The following is a 20,924-nucleotide window of genomic DNA, read 5'->3' as shown; positions in this document are numbered from 1 at the left end:
ATAGCATTTTCGGGCCTCTAGATTTCAAAATGTACTGGGGGGCATGCCCCCAGACCCCCCTAAAGGCTCGCGCCTTCGGTGCTCGTATTAAATAATCCCCTTAATAAATGTTCCTGCCAATACGAACACCCTTCCAAAAACCTCAGCTACGCGCCTGTAACCAGTGTCAAATTTAAACGAGAAGGAACTCAAAATAAAACGCACAAGTTAAACAAAAATAACTCCAAAAGACGGTGAAGTTAAAACACGAGGGAGCTCAAAATTAAACACACAAGTTGAAACAAGAGAGAACTCAAAATGAAACGCAAAAGTTAAAACATGAGGGCACTCAAAATGAAACGCACAAGTTAACTGAAAACAAGAGGGAACTCAAAATGAAACGCAAAAGTTAAAACATGAGGGAACTCAAAATGAAACGCACAAGTTAAAACAAGAGGGAACTCAAAATAAAACGTACAAGTTAAAACAAGAGGGAACTCAAAACAAAACGCACAAAATAAAACATGAGGGAACTAAAAAAAACGCGAAAGTTAAAACAAGAGGGAACTCAAAACAAAACGCACAAGTTAAAACATGAGGGAACTCAAAATGATACGCACAAGTTGAAACAATAGGGAACTCAAAATGATACGCACAAGTTGAAACATGAGGGAACTCAGAATGATACGCACAAGTCAAAACAAGAGGGAACTCAAAATGATACGCACAAGTTGAAACATGAGGGAACTCAAAATGAACGCACAAGTTAAAACAATAGGGAACTCAAAATGATACGCACAAGTCAAAACAAGAGGGAACTCAAAATGATACGCACAAGTTGAAACATGAGGGAACTCAAAATGAACGCACAAGTTAAAACAAGAGGGAACTCAAAATGATACGCACAAGTCAAAACATGAGGGAACTCAAAATGAAACGCACAAGTTAAAACATGAGGGAACTCAAAATGAAACGCACCAGTTAAAACATGAGGACACTCAAAATGATACGCACAAGTTAAAACAATAGGGAACTCAAAATGATACGCACAAGTTAAAACATGAGGGAACTCAAAATGAAACGCACAAGTTAAAACAAGAGGGAACTCAAAATGATACGCACAAGTTAAAACAATAGGGAACTCAAAATGATACGCACAAGTTAAAACAATAGGGAACTCAAAATGATACGCACAAGTTAAAACATGAGGGAACTCAAAATGAAACGCACAAGTTAAAACAAGAGGGAACTCAAAATGATACGCACAAGTTAAAACAAGAGGGAACTCAAAATGATACGCACAAGTTAAAACATGAGGGAACTCAAAATGAAACGCACAAGTTCAAACATGAGGGAACTCAAAATGAAACGCACAAGTTAAAACAAGAGGGAACTCAAAATGAAACGCACAAGTTAAAACAAGAGGGAACTCAAAATGAAACGCACAAGTTAAAACAAGAGGGAACTCAAAATGAAACGCACAAGTTAACTGAAAACAAGAGGGAACTCAAAATGAAACGTACAAGTTAAAACAAGAGGGAACTCAAAATGAAACGCACAAGTTAAAACAAGAGGGAACTTAAAATGAAACGCACAAGTTAAAACAAGAGGGAACTTAAAATGAAACGCACAAGTTAAAACAAAAGGGAACTTAAAATAAAACGCACAAGTTAAAACAAGAGGGAACTCAAAATGAAACGCATAAGTTAAAAAAATCTCTGCAAATATATAAAACTCGAAGAAGAAGAGTACTACTGGGAAGCTTTCATGGCCATTCTTGAAAGTAAAATTCAGATCAGGAGAAACATAAATCTAAGAAACAGATACAGTTGTAATCCTTTACAACAAATATAGAAATAAATAATTATAGAAATAATAATATATAATAACAACAAAAACAACAACAACAAATGTAGGCTGCCAGGTTTTCTGTTCTCTGTATTGTATTCTTTTTTATTTAGTTTCTGCATGCCCTTTGTGTAACGTAAATTATTCACTGTAAGTAAGCTATGTATTGTTATGTATTGTAATTGTAAGTTAGCCACGTATTGTAATGTATTGTAATGTCAGTGTTTATTCAATAAATTGCATTATTATTATTATAATAAAAAAAATTATATAAAACTCGATTGTTAGCAGGGCATGTTCATATCCAGTTATGTTACCATGGCAGCGACACATCGAATCGGCGGAGCTTAATCCAAACTATGCTGTCTATATTAAGAAGTTAACTCGATTCTACATTCTACAATCTATAGATTTTAACTCCGGATTTTTTAAAATTTTTTATCGTGTTACCAATACCCAGTGACTGACTATTATAGGCAAACTTGCAATCTGATTGACTATACAAGGACGGTCTAATTTTTGATGTACTTCCAGGCGCGCAAGAAAAATCGTCAAAATCACGCCAAATGAATTATCAACCGATAGTATTAAACCTCGAGCTGGCCGGCTCATTGTTACATAGCCAAGGTACCAGGACCTTTTTCAGGGAAACGGGCACACTATTTAGGCTAACGGGAGAGCTATTTGAAACTTGGGGATTTCTGACTGCCTGTCGTTTAGCACACTAGGCGACACGTCGCTGCAACACGTCGCGGCGACATGTTGCTGCGACACTTCGCCTCGTGTGACATGGCGCATTCTTGCGACAAACCAGTCGCTGCGACATAATTTTGTCGCTGCGATGTGTCGCACGAAATCAAACTGGTTTGAATTCGTGCGACACATTGCAGCGACAAAATAAGCGATAGCAGCGTTGTCGCAGCGTGTGTACGCGACAAAACAAAATAGAAATTAACTAACGAGAGAGCGTCAGGTATTTTCGCCATATTGAATAGGAAAACTAGTTCGCATTCCCACTCTTTCAAATTCGCTGTTTGTGCACCGAACAAGCGCCTTGTCGCAGCGACTTGTTTTAAAGCAGTACACACGGAGCGACTTGTCGCAGCGACCTGTCGCCTAGTGTGTCCCAACCTTAAAACCTTGACCGGCTGCTGATCATATAGACACGTCGTAAAGAAAAAGACCTCTATAGTTAACGCAAATCATCTTGGTACGAAAATAAATACTCGAGTTCCTCCAGTGCACCGTAGCAAACCTCCAAAGTCCATTGTATTGTTCCACTTAATCCAGCTCAATATATACAATTGCAAAAAAAATTAAAAAAAGAAAATCGTCTGTGGATAAGTGACCGGCAGCCAGTCAAGGCTGTAAATCGATTTTTTTTTATCAGATTTAACAAATTCAAAGAAGCTTATCCGAACCAAACTATAAAGTTTTCATTAAGACGTACAAGGCGATTCTGAAGAGCTCTACAGATCTCAAACCCGGAAGACTGTCTTGCTACAAAAATAAATGTTCGAGTTCCTCCAGTGATTTCCCTTTCGTCTCTGGAACATAAATGAAGAAAAACACCCAACCGCAAAATGAAATTCCACCGTAGAGCCAAAATGCTCCATAGGGAGTTATCCACTCAGTTAGTGAGAGAAAAGTCAAAGAAATCACCAGATTAAAAGTCCAGTTCGTAGCTGTAGCGAAAGCGTTGCCTGTACTGCGCGCCCATAGAGGATAAATCTCTGAGTTGATTATCCATGGCATGGGGCCCATCCCGGGGGCGAATGCTGCTAGGTAGAGCACTAACCCTACAATGGCCATCCATGCGTACTTGTTAGGGCACGCCTCATACGACCATGTCGTTGAGTGCTCCTTTTGGCTGCATCTGCCGTATGCTGCAGCGTTATTACTGGAGGAATTGAACGGAACACAAGAGCCGTTTATAGGATTGTTCGTAGCATCTTTCGCGAAGCAAAACCCGCATTTGTCCTCCTTCAGACAGTCTAAGCAGTAACCAGAGCTAGGACAAGTGTTTTTGTTAAAGGAAGGCGTTTTCTCGTGCACGGTTATAGATGTATCATGTTGCTTTGCCACGAAAAACGCACCTCCTAATAGAAACAGGCTGAAGGTGACTCCAGCCAGGCTGGCTAACAGTAATTTCCGGCGCCCCATCCTTCCTACCAGACAGACACCTACAATGGTGAAAGCAAAATTTCCGAACGCGACCACAGCCGCCAACCAGATGGCGAGCTGATCGCCTTGAATTCCAGACATCTGTATTATTGTTGCACTGTAGTACCTGGGGACAAAAAAGTTCGAAATGTCAATTCTCCTAACAATTACTACACATTTCTTTTACGATTAGTTCGAAGAATTTATTTGTACATTCGACTTTTTCCTCTCTTTGAGCGCTTAATTCTTTTCCGCTTTCAAGGAACATCCAAGATTTGATCTGAAAAATTCCATATTGATGACGTAGCCATGTGTAGATCCGTGTAGCATATCTGATTGGCTGTTACTTGAACGTGAAAATTTAAAGTCGGTGCAACAACCAATCAGAGACACTGCACGGATCCCTATAAAGCTACGTTATCAGTTTGGAATTTTTAAGGCGGGATAAGAAACGTCAGTCTACTCCAAGCATCAAATAAGATATTGACCACACCACAAATGGCCTTGCAGCAAAACCACAAGTTCTTTTGTTTTGTTTTGTGTGTCTTTTTGTGGCCAAATGAAAACCACAGGGGCTTTAGGGAGCGGGGTGGAAACTCCCATATAAAACGGACATAGGGGTGAAAGTTAAGGATTTTGGTTTTACTTAAGCCCTTTAGGACAAAATCTGGTAATATTTTTTTAGTCCTCAAGATCTTGTTTAAGGTTCCAAGTGAAAAAATAGGTGGTTTTCACTGTCACGCCGCGAAAAAATAAATCCAAAACTATTGAGTCAAAAAAAATCAAGAATATTACAGGTTGTAGAAAACTACTATATTAAGTACTTGTCTAAGTCTCATGTCTGTATGGTATTCCGTACTCGAGTTATCCATCAAAATGCTTCACGCAAATTTTGAGAGCACAGTATGGAGACGCCATGTTGGAGCCCAACTGCTTGGGCTCCAACATGGCGGCCGGAAATCAACGAAAACATCTGGCATTCGCTTCTGCTACAAAAAGCGGTCAGATCACCATCATGAACAAGTAAAACATTCAGATGAACACTTCTCGCAAAACCTCAACTGTTCAGATTGTTAAAAATAACAAGATTAGGCATTTTTTTTCAAGCATACGTGACAGCCTTCTGGCGGACATCTTGATGTCGTGTGGCGTGAAACTCCGAAATTCAAAATGCTCTATCTTAAAGAAGGCGGATGCTATCGAGCTAAAAACCTTCAACAAGATATGTATTAAGGACGTCTAATAGCCAGTGAAGGATAAAAACTCAGGGGCCTTGCGATTCTGGATTTTAGAATTTTGATGACGTCACATGAAAACCAAGAATAAAAAATGTAATACTTTCTGATTAGGCGTGAAATATTGCGTCTTTCAGTGGTAAAAAATGCTTGAGCCACAACAAGATTGGTCTCCTTCAGAGGTTTAATTCAAATTTCCCGACGAGCATCTTGTCTCTTTTGCATGGGAGTCCCCCTGGGAGTCTCTCTGGGAGTCCCCCTGGTTCCTAGGGTCACTCTTTGGGTCTCCCTTTGAAGACGAACCCTGGTAACAAGGTTGGACATTCCCATAACTTCCCCCTTGCTATGTTATTCATACCATTACAACGTTTTATCTACTTTCGTGATTTGTTACAGATCCAGTGGCGGATCCAGGGGAGGGGGCCAGGGGGCCCGGGCCCCCACCTTATTTTTTTGGAAATAGCGCATTTTCTTTGAATTGCCGGAATTATCTTCGCAGAATTCAACATTCATGGTCAAGCGGGCCCCCTCCTTAGCTGAAGGTCTGGATCCGCCACTGAGACCCGCTGGAAATTTATAAAGAAAATAGAAAACAAAAGTTATTCCTAGGAGACAGTACAATAACACTGGTAGTTGCTACGAAATTACTACCTTAATGTTACTATTGTTAGCGACTACTAGTTTTAGCGATTTTTTCAGAGCAAGATTTACCCGGCGTAATTTAGTGATTTTCAGAAAATTTTAAAAAATAGTGACATCGTGTACACCAGTTTACACTAAAAGATGGGAATAAATGGTCAGTCAAAAAACAAACTCACTTGACAATGAACGAACATTTGCATTGCCAGAAAGAAAAAATTACCGGTCATCCATTTTACAAGTCAACTATTATTAAATTTCGTTTTCCTTATGAGGTGGAAGCAGGGGGGGGGGGGGTGAACTTAAATTTAACAAATATTTAGCCCGGGCCAAACGAGGATGAAAGTTGATGATCGAGAGTTAACTCTCATGGAAGTTTTCGTCAACTATCATCGACTCGGGCCAAACGGGAATGAGAGTCCGTTAAACTCTCTTCGACTCTCACAAAAAATTTGAGCACGTTCAAAGTTGATGAGAGCGCACGAGAGTCAATGAGAGTGCATGAGAGTTCCAGGTCAAACGAGAGTAAGGGGGGGGGGGGGAATATAATCAACTTTCATCCTCGTTTAGACCGGGATTTAAATTTGACTAAGACAAATTTTAGCAAGTACTAAATTTAGCCATTTTCACCCAACTCGCTAAAATGGCTAAAATGAGGATATACGAAATTACTATACAGTAGCTCAGTGGTTAGAGCGTCTGACTAGATCACAGATCAACTTACATAACAGTGTTAATTCCTGAGAGCTGTTGTATCGCCTGCAGCATGCAGCCTACCAACAAAGCTCTCCTTGTTGCTGAAGTGGTCAACACTTGAAAAGCTACACTTTGAGTAAATGAACATGATTCTGGAGAAAGAAATCGTGAGATAACTTTGTTAACAATTCCATTTCTAAGAAATCCCAAATTCATTAAGAACCTCAAGTTTCTTTTAAAAGTGATTAGGCCATCCCAATAAAATGTTTCGTTTCCCATCGCCCCGTCTCTTGTGATGGTAGGTCGGTCGGTCGGTCAAAAAAATAAAAATAAAAAAGGATGAACACTTAAAGGCCTGGCTGCTAAGTAAGAAAACCAGGTTACAAAGTCAACTCGAAAACGACCTTTTCGTTCTTATTTCTGAACAAATGTCTGAACAGCCTTAAAAAACGAATTAGATGTTAATTAAAGACAAGGACATCACATCATACCAATTGTTGTTAATAAAACACGATCAAGATCATAATAAAGTTCTTGCTTCTTTAACTAGTGAATGTGGCCCGGGGGGGGGGGGGGTACTCAACAAAGTTTTGTACGGGGAGGCTCCGCCCCTAGCTCTTACCCTTACCCTTTTATATACCATTTTGACAAAAATTGTACCCCCTTCGTATACCTTTTACTGAAAATAGGTACCCCTTTCATATACCTGAAAGACATGGTTATTTACTGAAAATAGGTACCCCTTTCATATACCTGAAAATAGGTACCCCTTTCATATACCTGAAAGACGTTGGTTATTATCACTTCATATCCAACAAGGGCGAATGGGATAATTGTTCTAGTAAATTCTCAAACCGATTTTTTGCCGCCGATTTTTATTTCAGTAATTTTACAAAGCGGTCAGAAGAGCATATAACTTTCGGTCACACGCGCACTATTTTCCATATTAGGTACACCTCCGACTAATGGCTAATAGTCGGATTTTTTGAGCCAATCAGAGAGCTAGAAATGCGATAGTAGGAGCTAAGAGTTTACTAACAAAGGATATCCAGAGTTTGAGTAGCCAATCAGAGCGCGCCAACAACGCTATCCACCGTTTTAGTATATACTACTAATAATTATTGAATGATCTGGTGATCCAATACACTTACTGCTTTTCTGCAAAGATTCTTCTTCATCACAAACATTTTTCATGTCTCCAAGTTCTGAACTCACATCTGTTGTTCCCCGTAGTTTCACAAGCATTTTCTTAGCTCGTTCAGGGTATCCTTTACTAAAAAGCCAACGGGGACTCTCTGGGAGCACTAGACAGCCAAAGAACATCACAATTGATGGCACAGCAGCTAAACCAAGCATGAATCTAGCAAAAAAAAGCAAAAGTTGTTGCACAACATCTTTTGAGGAACATAGAGTCAATTTTTTCTACACTGACTGTCACTTTTGCCATCCATTTTGTGGTCCAAACCTGGGTTAATCCACAATTGTGAGGCTCCCCCAGGGATTTCAGGGACCAAAAGAACATGACTGGCCATTAAAGATGAATTCCAGTCCGTACTGCGCAATCTCGGCTGCAATGTTTATGTGAGCCTCACAAACAAAGCAAAACTAAAAATTACGTGACAAACTTACCTGTTTCTTCATTATTAACGCCAGATATCCTTGCAGAACAAGTAATAACAAGTAGAAGAACCTTGACGCTATTTCAAACCGACGTTTCAGCTCATCGGAAGTTCTTGAACGAAGCGAACTGTAATGGCGGACTAAAAAACTTCATGTATGCTGTCACCGAAGTGTAACATTTCAACGAATTCAAAACAAAAAAGTAAACAAACCCCGAGTCTGCGCAGTACGGACTGGAAATCAGCTTTAGCGTTTTGGGAACATGCAAACAAAAGAAAAATAAAACTGGAAACAGGGGAACAAGAGAATATTTTAGGGATCAGGGAACACCAAAATCGAAATACTTTCAGGGAACACAGAAACACAAGGAAAATTTTGTTGAGAAAAGGAGACTACACTACTAGACCATTACAAGTTTCTACTAATAATGTATATAGTAATAAACTTTTTTAAAAGTCACAAAAAAATTGTGACTTATCTCTGTACCTCCATCCATTCTTTTTGTTAGAACTGAAGATGCCATCAATGACTGCAGCAACAAAAAAGCCAGCAGTAACAAGAAGTTGGTAAAGAGTGACCAGACGACCTCTAGCGCTTGAAGGTGCTGTTTCAGCAATGTAGACTGGAACGGTAACAGATGCTCCACCTGTGTTCAAATATTAAAGGGCACTGCTATCTTAGCGTTCTCTGACTGTTTTAAGGTTAGATAATGCTATCCACTTGATAAATTACTGCCAAGCAGACACACTGGGTTTTTTAAAACTTATCTACTACCCTGTTGGGCGGCACATACCCCTATAGGTATTTTGGGGGAGTACCCCCCTCCCTGGGAATGATAGACCAATTTTTACTCGAGTGTCAAATTTAATTAAATTAATTCATGTTTGTTTTGGTTTGGCATTACTACGCTTGTCCCACTATCTGAACCAACCAAACAAAAACACTAAAACCAATCTTGAAATCACTCGCATGCATTTTCCTGCACTTCACACAGGTTACATATGTTTGCTCAGTTTTTATTGGTTCACTGGATTGTACATCTGTGCCCTCTGTGATTGGCCGGGGTGATTAGTTTGGTTTAAGCCTGCCATTTGAAACAACACCAAAGTCGTACATCAAACTATGACATCTGAGCCTCTCTACGGGTATTTCCGAAGTAATAATATACGCTGAGAGCACGGCAATTTATCCCAAACAGTGCAGCAAGTTGAAATTGAGTGCAAAAAGTTGAAATTGAATACAGAAAGTTAAAATTAAATTGATTGACAGGAAAGTCGCAAAGCGCGCCAAAACAAAATGGAAGCCGATGTCGGAGTGTTTGAGAGAGCAAAAATCGAGCAAAAACATAACGATTCATGAAAAGTTTGACCGATTTAACGAAAGTTATAAGTATATAAACCAATGTACTAGGAATTGGACGTTTGTACAGCACAAGAGAGGCTTTACGAAACTACTGAAAGCTACCAATCGTGGATTCAGTCTTTACGCGACGGCTCGTAAAGAAGAAAGATTACAAGCGTGAATTGAAGTTGGCCATTTCAGCCCATACCAATACAACTGAATAAGTATAAAAGCACCTGATAATGCATGACAGAGAGCTTTAAAATTCCCTAGCGGCATCTGGATTTTACAAAGCCCTTCAACTCCGTTATGTTAAAGAACGAATCGGAAAGGTAAGCCACTGCCACTGGCTCAAGTGAAATTTTTGTATGTGTATTATTGACAAGTAATCACATGATTTTTCTCGTACAGTTTGGGATAAATCAGCATTCGTAAATTATTCAAAGACTGCAATTTGGTTAGCCTTTGAAAAATTTACTCTTGCTGATTTATCCCAAATTGCACTCGAAATCATGTGATTACCGTAATGATTCGATTTAGCGCTCTCCTTCCTATAAGCGCCCCCTTCCGAATAAGCGCCCCCCTTCGAATGTGTTTTTGTAAATAAGCGCCCCTATTCCAATAAGCGCCGTCATTCAAATAAGCGCCCCATTCTTATAAGAGCCTCTATTCTAATAAGCGCTCCTATTGTGGATAACTGCTCCTATTGAAGTCATCGACGTCGAATAGATAAACTCATGAACATTCACCGTACCGTACCTGTATATATTTACTGCTAAAATGAACAATTCTTTTAAAAGTAACTGAAATTTTAACAATTTGTTACTGTTATAGTTTCTGTTTTTGTTAGTTATTTTAATATTTATTTAAGCTTTGTTTTGAACATGTGGTTGTTTCTCAAAAAATAATAAGCGCCCTGTCTCAAATAAGCGCCCTGTCCCGAATAAGCGCCCTTCCTTGAGCTGCCAAAAGTAAATAAGCGCCCCGGGCGCTAAATCGAATCATTACGGTACCTATACAAATTGATGACGTAATGATCACCGCGGAAAAAGCGAAGATCTCAAGATTGAAGAGCGAGAACACTCCGATATAAAACTGTAAAAATTTGTAAACAGTAAGATATAATGTTTGTAATTTCTTAATGTTGGCATTTGATCACATTTCACGAACTAAGATCTGCTTTGAAAAAAAAAAGATTTGCAAAAAAATTGTGAAGAAAACAAAGACCGTGGGTACCCATAGAGAGGTTCACATCTCACACAAGCTTATGTTGTTTACATTTTGCATAATGTGAGTCACGAATATTGAACAAGGTGACATTTTAAAAAAGTGCAGCTAATTTCTGTTAAAAGATTATAAATTGGACGTTTGAACCCACGCCAAAACACGATGACTATCACATGATATCATGTGATAATCATATTTGGTGATAATTTTTTGTGTGATTATTTTTGAAGTACCTTTAACCATAACAAGTCACTTTAGTGGATTTCGTTACGTTTCTATCACAAATGAATAATGAAACGACTCTAGCTCTTGAACATAATACTTCAATGTTTGTTTCATTACGCCTATTCCAAATCCCACAGTGTACTGAGAAACTGAGAATACTGAGAACGTACTACTGATCAAAAATCTAGACTTGATCGAAAACTAAAACTTGATCGAAAACGGTTGCTTCTGCGTGACAGAAGAGACAGCCAAAGTCCCCCAGCAGTAATGCACCGTATCGACATCTTCTCGCGCACAATACTTGCTTCAATGAACTTCACTACCCGATTATTATTTCTCGCTTTTTTATAAGGATGGATCAGCCAGTAAGAATACAAACTGAACAAATCTGTTTGAACTGTACTGTACAGTACAGTTGGGATCTGCACAAGTCATTGAGTTAACCGGCCAATTAACAAAGAGGTACTAAACAGAACTTTCCTCTGGCAAGCGCACAGTTGGAGGGCAACGAAAGCGCTACAAGGACAGTCTGAAAGTCTGCCTAAAAGACTTTAACATCAGCACTGAGTCCTGGGAGTCTCTTGCCTCCGACAGACCCTCCTGGCGCCAATGCATCACAAAAGGAGCCCAGGCAGCAGAGAAACGCAGGTCCCGTCAAGCCGAGGAGAAGCGAGCAGCACGCAAGGGAAGAGCCGTCAGCACAAACAGCACAGCCCCTACCCACTTCTGCTCCACATGTGGGAGAGGCTTCCTTGCCCAGATTGGCCTTATAAGCCATCTGCGGACTCACCAAAGAATCTAGATGTCTTATGGTCATCTTCGAATACGAAGGACGAACAACACAACACACAACACACACTAAACAGCTAGTGTAGTGTCGTATATTTGCCAAACAGGGCTACATAGTGTATAGATCTCGTCATTTTGCGAGGTTATCTAGCTTTACTTAGAGTTGTTTGTTTCAGTTTGGGATATTAAATGAATGATAGATTTTTCTACATTAAGTAAATAAAGATTTTGTTAGTGCTACTTTTGTGTAGTAGTATCAATAATGACCTTTCATTCATTTACCAGGGCAACAGTCGTACTGGCCAAGATGTTTTAATTTTACTCATGTAGCGAGGCGTACTCACTTCAAAATTAAAGACAAATATTTGTAGGATTTCAATGAAACCTGATCAATACTAGGGCCGTGACCAGACGTTTGCCATAGACGAGGCAAGATCGTGCCAGGGAGTTCTGGGGGCACACCCTCCAGAAAATTTTGAAATCTAGAAGCTTTGAAACTCTCACAGAGACATTTTTTATGACGTATTTCTTGAGAAAACTCAATCTTCTTCCACTGGGGAATATTTTCCCAACAAAGCATATTTTGTTTTTAACACACGATATTTGTACTTGCGTCATTTCCCCGACCAAAAGATTAAAAACCTTGGGAAGTCATGTGTGACCTAGCCTCCCGCAGTGTTATCAGAATGGAATTTTCAAAAGGAACAGCATCTTTTCATTCCGTTTACGTGTTGAAATAATTGTAATGTTCTTTTTGTCGAAAAACTCTCACCGAAAAGTCCATGTAAATGGAAAGCGCTCACTGATTTCGATTGGGTCTTTGATTTCGTACAGGTCTTTGTTTTCGATTGGGTCTTCGGTTTAGTATGGGTCTTCGTTTTCGTTCGGGTCTTCGTCTTCGATTGGGTCTTCGTTTTAGTATGGGCCTTCGTTTTCGTTCGGGTCTGCGTCTTCGTACGGGCCTTCGCACCCCCAATATCAGGCGATGATTTTTGGAAAAAAGGTGCGGCTTATCTGCGGATTTTTACGGTAATTTCCTAAGCCTGGTTTTCACTAGCGACGCAAGCACAAGCGTAACCATAACAGCTCCCATTTCTCCCTGAAAACGGCTCCGACTCAAGCAAAAGCACAAGCGCATTGCATTTTGATGCTTGTGCTTGTGTTTCCCGCAAGCACAAGCACAAGGATCAAAATTTGTCCCTTTTGCGTGATCGCTCTTGTGCTTGCGCTTGTGCTTGCGTCGCCAGTGAAAACCAGGCTTTAATGTTGGCATTTGACCACATTTCACGAACGAAGATCTGCTTTGAAAAAACGAAGATTTGCAAAACAATTGTGAAGAATGTATGGGTATCCATAAAGAGGCTCACATCTCACACAAGCTTATGTTACTTACATTTTGCATAATAATTGACGCTAATGAACCAGCAAAGGTTGATAATTTTTAAATTTTACGTTGTGAGTCACGAATATAGAACAAGGCGAGATTTTGAACTGAAAAAGGGCAGTTAATTTCTGTTAAAAAGATCATAAATTGGACGTTTGAACCCACGCCAAAACACGATGATTATCACGTGATATCATGTGATAATCATATTTGGTGATAATTTTTTGTGTGAATATTTTTGAAGTACTGTTAACCATAACAAGTCACGTTAGTGGATTTCGTTACGTTTCTATCATAAGTGAATAAGACAGTGGCGGATCCAGGGGAGGGGCCCGGGGGCCCGAGCCCCCACCTTATTTTTTCGGAAATAAGGCATTTTCTTTGAAGTGCCGGAATTATTTTCGCAGAATTCAACATTTATGGTCAAGCGGGCCCCCTCCTTGGCTGGAAGTCTGGATCCGCCACAAAAGACTCTAGTTTGACATAATACTTCAATGTTTGATTCATTACCTATCCCAAATCCTACAGTGAGCCTTCCAATGAGAATAACCTCTCTCGAGTGTGCAGCTGCCATAATCACAGCTCCGACCGTGAAAACCATCCCAGAGGCAATAAGCATCGGTTTTCTACCGAGTCTTTGATTCACAAAACCGCCTAATAGGGCTCCAGGTATAGCTGTTCCGATTGTGGCGCTTACAATGAGCTCCTGCCAGAAATAAGATAGATGAAACTCCTCTTTTATCAAAATCATAGCGCCGGAGATTACACCAGTGTCATATCCGAACAGAAATCCACCAATGGCTGCGAAAACAGTCAAAAAATAGAGGTATAGTGGAGTTTGTTGCTTCGTTGAAAGATCTGAGCTTTGTACCAAAGCTACTTTCTCAGTTTCCTTGTCGAAGAATGGTGACTGATCGTTGCATTGATCCATTACGTTCCCTGTTTCGTCTACGTCCAGAACCAAAGAACGTTCAATCATGTATTATATAATAACCTAATTTCTACGCGCATTTTGATTGGTTCTTACTTATGATCTATCAGAGTAGACGCATAGATGACGTCACGCGGTGGTGTGACTCGCGCGCGTGATCAAGTTCATAGTCCAAATCAGAGTTGTCGGCAAAGTTTGTCTAACTTACAGGGCCACGACAAAGTATCAAAGTTCAGCTTAATTACAAATCTTCAGTGAGAAATAATACGCCAAGCATCGTTCACCTTTCGAAGCATTTAACATGGCGAAACCATTATAGCCCGGCATTATAGTCTGTCCAGTCGTGAAAATGCGACGGCAAAATGGAATCAGTTATTTGTTAATCTGATGCTCGATTTAGGAACTGATGGGAATTACCGCATAAAATTTGTGATCCCATCACACATAAGGTATCACAAGGCATCACAAGACATCACAAGGCATCACAAGACATCCAAGACATCACAAGACATCACAAGGCATCACAAGAAAAGCGCACTAATGACGTAACCGAATTTTAACCCCCGGTGTGCCCCGGCAAAAGTCAGACAAACAAACCGCTCTCCGTAAGAGCGATGTATGGCAAAATGGAGTTGGCGGGCACTTCGGATGCATATTTAGCGATTGTTTCACGATGCTATTGCCAATTGGGCTCAGAATTCGAAAGAAATCTTAAGCTCTACAACGTAGAAAGCTAAAACCTTGGTTTGAAACAAAAGGTTTGTCAAAAAAGCGATTTTTCAAAAAATGTAATGTTTTCTCTCAGTTACTGAATGGATTTATATTGAAGAAGGATTCGCTGAAACAGAAAGATATCATTTATTTGTACGCGAAATGCAGAATGTTTATGCTGTTCTAAGTGGCTCATTGTGCAACACAACAGACTCAACCTCAGATGTATGCCACGACAAAATTACGCAAAGAAACGCTTGTCCGACCGGTCTCATTGCCTGACCCGAATATTACTGAAAGGTCAATTTCACCGAGTTGTCGCGGCAAAATACAATTTAGAGTGATGAGCCCGACAGCTATAGCTGCAGTCTTTCATAGTGATGGGGATAAGACAGCTTTGTTAAGAGGAAAGTGATTCAAACTGCAACAATATATCTGATTATAGCGGAGCTCCTTAGCGGCCCGTAAGGGCCGCAGAGCGGAGCACCATACCCATAAAAAAAAACACATGAAAAAAAAAAAAAACACATGAAATAAAATAGGAAACCTCTGCATCCGAGTTTTCATGGTCATCATGGCTAGCGGCATGCCTCGCGGGCGCGTACGGCGGCGTACAAACGTACGTACGGTGTTGCGCACATCCGGGATCTTGAAAGGTCTTGACAACTCGCGCAGTACTGGCGCGAAATAATTTTGCAGTGTGAGGAAAAAAAAGTGTGAGGTCTAAACAGCTAGTCTGAAAGTTAGAACTTGAGACAAACACATTTATTTTGGCTCCTTGTTATGCCGATGACTACAAACGAGAGCAGGGTAAACTTAACTTCGAGGAAACAGGGTTTAAGCGATTTGCGACGGGAAAGAGATCGCGAGAGATCCAGAAAACCCGGACAGAAAGCAGGCGAAAAAGTATAGCAAAGCGCCTGTCGAACCTGGTAGCAAAGTAGCGAAGAAAAGCGACTAAAATAGCAAGAGAGGTGCCGAGGAAACAGGCAAAGAAATAGCGGAGAACAAGGGAACGGAGATAAAACGAGCAGACGAGTGTACCTACTGCGGCCAACTGGTGAGTACAAAACTGCAGTGTTTCCGTCATTTAATATCTCTACGTTTTGTCTTAAGCTTACTTTATACGCAAAGTAAGCTTATATTGACGGCACATTTTACTTGCTTTCGCCACTAAGCATTTGCTTGTGACATGAACAATGTTGAAAAATACTATTCCTTAAAATTCAGTTTTACCAGGTTTTACTGATCAAATAGGAGGATTTGATTATGTAAACAAATAATTGTTGGGCCTTCGAGGAACGAATTCACAAAGAATATCACTTCAACACATCTCGAAGAAAATTAAGCTTACGATTTTTAAATGCTTGTGATATGATTATTTTGTTTTACAGTGCTGGAAGAGCAGCTGAGATGAGAATGAAAGTGATGTCAGTTTGCACGAAGCACCTGGAATTTCGTTAACTCCGAGTGAAATAGATCGATTCAGTGTATGCAGTTTATTGATATTCATGATGGAGGTAAAATTACTGTTCATTTAGTCAGAGTAAATAAACTTCAGCTTCATTACTTAGCTCTTTCGTTCCCAAATATATTAAATAATCCACTTGTCATGTAGTTCTGTTCACTATTGAGCGTTCATGTGGATTACATAACAATGTCAACAATTTTGAGATTTTGAGGTCTGTTTTGCTGGTTTCATTCAGAATGTCAACAGTAAATGTTATATTTGTCATAAAAAAATCACAATCTTGTTGTGGAATTTGGAAAATGCACACAACAAAGGTTAATGACTACTGGAAAACTGGAATCTTTGTGAGTAAATTCATGCCATTTTAGACACTGTATGCAGCTGTGCATGCAAACTTATTATTAATTAAATGTGTATCTTTAAAAATCTTAGTATTACTGTTAAGAAAAAAGCTTTTAAGATGTGGCAATGTTTTTCCTATGCATGTACATGTATATATAGGGGTAGAGGGGAGGGGGAGTATTTAAAGGTCAAACCTTTTAAAGAGGGAGTGTAAGGGTTTGCAGTGATGCTTTGAGTTTATTAAAATATCAGGACCTGAACAATCGATGGAATCGATAATCGATGGCAATCGATAACAATCGATGACAATCGATATCAATTAATCGATTGATATTGATAATCGATGAACAATCGATCGCTAAAGTTTTTGTGATTATCGATTGTCATCGATTATCAATTTCATCGATAATCGATGACAATCGATCAATTAACTAACATCGATTTTCATCGATTATCAATATCATCGATTACCAATTCAATCGATCATTTAACTGCCATCGTTTTTTATTTGACTAGTATTTGATAAATATGTTTACTTTAAAACACACGGTCTCTCTTGTATGTTATATTTTATTAGCAACAACAATGATAACCTTTCCAAAAAATGTCAATACAACGAGAAACTTACTAACTTAACAGTAATAAGGCAATAATTATTTAAAACAAACGTTTTGAGCTTAAGTCTTATTCGCCTCCATCAACGAAGCGTACGCTTTTCGGTCTGGTTTGCTTTCGAACCAACTCCTGGCAAAGTAAATAGAAATCGCAACTTACAGAATTCCTCGCTGTCTAAGTACAATGTAATTTTTCTAAAACTCTGTCTTGTAGTCCATAAACATTTTCTCGCTCGTCCGAAATATTTCAAATCAAACAGTAGCAGAGAGAACTCAAAAATACGTCGTCCGTACGTCGGAACGAAAACGAGACAACAGTGGGAGTCTGGTGATGAGTTTCGCCTGTCACGTCCGCCATTTTTGACTCGGTCACGAATAACGAAGTGTCTTTGGAATTCTAGCGCTAGCAAACAGTAGGAAACTCGAATGAAAAACAGAAACATTAAAGCTTATGATGTAAACTTCATCTCAATGGAAAGGAGCTTTATTATTTTTTTTTACAAAACAACATATGTAAGTATTTACTTCATGCTTCGGATTGATTGTGTGTTTAATGCCAATCGATGGCAATCGATGAAGTTCGCGACCACCAAAGTGTGATTATCGATTGATCATCGATTGGCCGATGCCAATCGATGCCAATCAACAGTAATTAATCGATTGTCATCGATTGATCGATTGATTTTCCGATCATCGATTTTCATCGATTGTTCAGGTCCTGAAATATTTACAGTAGAACCCTGCTAACTCGAACTCTGAAGGGAAACGAAAATGAGTTCGAGTTAGCGGGGTTTTTCGAGTTAGCGGGGTTGATTGAATATTTTATTTGCCAAGTTAATAATTGATAGTTTACTGATTTTTAAGCACTTCAGTATACAGTACTGTGCAAATTGAACTTATCTTGCCAGAAACTCTAAAGCGACCACACATTCTTTTGTTAAGAGTGGAAAATGACTGTCAAATACATGATCTGTTCATTGCTATAATCAATGGGCAACCGTTGCGAGTTGCAAGTTCTGGAATTCGAGTTATCAGCGTAAAAAGTTTGACCCAAATTTTGTTCAAGGGAAACAAAATTTAGTTCGAGTTAGCGGGGTTTTCGAGTTATCCGAGTTCGAATTTAACCGAGTAAAAATGACTGAAAAGTGGGGTCAAATCCAAGGGAAATGGAAGTGAGTTTGAGTTAGCAAGGTTGTTCGAGTTATCCGAGTTCGAGTTACCGGTTTTTTTTTCTGTAGTTGACTTCGCAGTTATCAGTAAAAAAAATAGTCTGTGCTGATACATCTCTGTTAAATATATAAGGTATCCTTTCGCATCCAGTAGTTTTGCTTCACTTTATACAAGCTTGCGTTAAGTGTTTTGTTTTATAAATTATTGATTTTCATACCAATTAATCAATTTTAATTTAATCTGTGGCATTTGACTTTTTTCAGGGTTAACATGAATTTCAGAATTTGCAGAGCCACAGACACAAAAACAGAATGTGGACAAGGACATCAAAAGAAAACAGGAAGGATTAAGATTATCCAGCTTGATGTTTGGGTGTCTTCATGATGCCATTTTCAAGAGACTAGTAAATTACATGTAAATTGAAATCAAGAAAAGCTGCAAATGAGCAAAGTTTATATTTTAAATGTTAACGTATTTACAGTGTACTTCAGAAAACAACTTCTTGATTGACCTGTCTCTTTCACATCTTTTTAGATGTAACAAGGGCATTATGAAGTGATCTTTTTAAGAATAATTTATGCAGCCAAAACAGTAACAGCAGAAATGAATGGGAGTTTAAAATTGCTATTTTCAATGTTTTGGCTGGTAAGAAACCACATGTGACCAAGCTAAAATCTCTTTGGCCGGTTAACATGACCTGTAAGTGTCCAAATATTTTGAGCCCTCGACTACACAGGACTTACATGTAGTTGTCTAATTACTGTATATCATAAGATCTTTGGTTGACCTTGGGGGAGGTAGTGGAGGTAAAAAGCAATGTAATAATTTGAATTTGGATTGGTAATGCTGAAACTGGTGTAATTCTTAAGTATAGAGGTTAAAATCGTGATTGCAAGCAATATGCAATACCAATTTCATTCTTATGTGTTGTATGCTGCGTACAATTTATAAGAACAGCTATAATGTTAAAATTAGTGAAATATTCTAAAGCCAGATTAAATTTGCAGTATCCATTAGGTACCATGAAGCAACCAAATTGTGACTCATTTGCTTACTTTGTGAACTTCATGACGAATGGGCAACATGACTCCACAAAAATGTGTACAATAAAGCATACAAATTTTTAAAAGAGCAGTCAAAGTATTGATGCTTTTTTTCTTGCATAGTTTTATACACAAGCAAACATGATTCTATTTTTTCTGCGTAATCAAAGAACAAAACTGAGTTTGAGACACACAAACAATATTCTATCTTCCCAGAATTTTTGTTTTTTTTTTATTTCTGTAAGTGAAGTGAAACCCCTTAAGAGGAAGGGGACTCAAAAAGACATGTAAAAGTAAAAAAGGTGCTATCATCCTTTTTTTTTGGGGGGGGGGGGCGAGGGGGGTGGGATGGGGTTACAGAATGTCCCTTCTTTGCTTCCAGTTAGTTTCACTCCGGTTTGCTTGTAGTTAGGTTCACCCCTGTTTGCTCGCAGTTAGCTTTATTCATCCGGTGTGCTTGGGATTAGCTTTCACTCTAGTTTGCTTGTGGTTAGCTTTCACTCCGGTTTGCTTGGCATTAGCTTATGGCAATATGCTGTAAACCCTTTGCTACATGTATGACCTCTGCCATTTCCATTCAAAATTAAAATATAGGCAAATAGTGAAAATAAAAACAAATGAATGAATGAAAAAAAGAAAATTAACCATATTCTTAATGTAGATGTATATTATTTCCTATATACTCTAAATGTTAAGTGCTTTGCTAATTTACCACGTGATATGCCTATCTACCCCAACATGCAGCCCTACTACCCCCTCCTTATCTTCGAAGGTTACATAATTACCCGTTTTGCAGCATAATTTCCCATCCAGACTTCTGGATCATAATGCTGTCGGTGGAATTAAAACGTTTTGATTGATTTTGTTTGTTCTCGGCTTATTTGGTGTTGCTGTATACGGTACTCCCATATAAGGGCTATACGGGTATGTGCTGCTCAACAGGGTGTGCCTTTTGCCTCTCTGACTCTGAAACAGGGTATACAAATCACTCTTTTGACTGTGGAACACTATCAAGTTTAGCTATGAAAATCCGCTCCTCTCATTGGTTTTTCTCCAAGCCACAGACAAAGTCAAGTGAGCGCTTTGTGATGTACGCTAGTGTTTTTATATCTATCTTCATATATTTTTCATTGTGGATATTGTCTGGAACAGGGTACCTATTTTGCACTGTTTGTCTGGAACAGGGTCGCAAATTGAGCCGTTTTTCTCTGGAACAGGTCCAGAGTCTCAGCGACTCAGTGGCACACCCCTTGAGTAAATTTTAGGGAGTACCTCTCCCCCCCCCCCCCCCGGGACACGGTAAAAAAAAGTAAGTAACAATATTAAAATTTATAAAAAAAAAATAAAACGAATATTATATTCTTAGCCTTAAAATTGTACAATGGCTTGAATTCAGGTTTCAATAAAGTGCAAAATAATTAACTGGGGAGCTCCGCTTTTAGGCTTGCCTAAATCTATATATTACCATGAGAAAGTCGTTTGAAAAAGCAGTTTCA

The 20,924-nt window shown here is 39.1% G+C and overlaps 1 protein-coding gene and 1 long non-coding RNA gene across 3 annotated transcripts; one reads left to right on the top strand and one right to left on the bottom strand.

Moving 5' to 3' along the window:
• Positions 1 to 1,904: 1,904 nt before the first annotated feature.
• On the bottom strand, positions 1,905 to 14,215 carry LOC144667086 (proton myo-inositol cotransporter-like). The gene is made up of 5 exons (XM_078528467.1): positions 13,657 to 14,215; positions 8,667 to 8,826; positions 7,712 to 7,920; positions 6,589 to 6,712; positions 1,905 to 4,117 (listed from the first exon to the last, which is right to left on the bottom strand). The coding sequence occupies exons 1-5, from the start codon at positions 14,123 to 14,125 to the stop codon at positions 3,328 to 3,330; spliced, it is 1,752 nt and encodes a 583-aa protein (XP_078384593.1). The 5' UTR covers positions 14,126 to 14,215; the 3' UTR covers positions 1,905 to 3,327.
• Positions 14,216 to 15,256: 1,041 nt separating this feature from the next.
• Positions 15,257 to 20,288, top strand: LOC144667069 (uncharacterized). Of its 2 annotated transcripts, XR_013573271.1 has the most exons (3): positions 15,257 to 15,848; positions 16,183 to 16,308; positions 18,649 to 20,288. It is a non-coding gene; the product is annotated as an uncharacterized LOC144667069 (long non-coding RNA). The 2 variants fall into 2 exon arrangements; XR_013573272.1 differs by lacking the exons at positions 15,257 to 15,848; positions 16,183 to 16,308 and adding an exon at positions 16,315 to 17,728.
• The last annotated feature ends 636 nt before the right edge of the window (positions 20,289 to 20,924 follow it).

This window comes from Oculina patagonica, chromosome 10 (assembly GCF_052425735.1).
Source record: "Oculina patagonica isolate OP01 chromosome 10, crgOcupat, whole genome shotgun sequence".
Lineage (NCBI taxonomy): Eukaryota > Metazoa > Cnidaria > Anthozoa > Scleractinia > Oculinidae > Oculina > Oculina patagonica.
The sequence above is the reverse complement of the archived record's forward strand: the minus strand, read 5'-3'. Positions and strand labels throughout refer to the sequence as shown.

What these genes read in the sequence shown, in the direction of transcription:
- LOC144667086 (XM_078528467.1), bottom strand. Translation starts at nt 14,125, where the DNA reads ATGATTGAACGTTCTTTGGTTCTGGACGTAGACGAAACAGGGAACGTA. An exon ending in CACTGTAGGATTTGGGATAG is followed by an intron (nt 8,827 to 13,656) that starts GTAATGAATCAA and finishes ATTTGAACACAG; the next exon opens with GTGGAGCATCTGTTACCGTT. An exon ending in AACAAAAAGAATGGATGGAG is followed by an intron (nt 7,921 to 8,666) that starts GTACAGAGATAA and finishes TTTTTTTGCTAG; the next exon opens with ATTCATGCTTGGTTTAGCTG.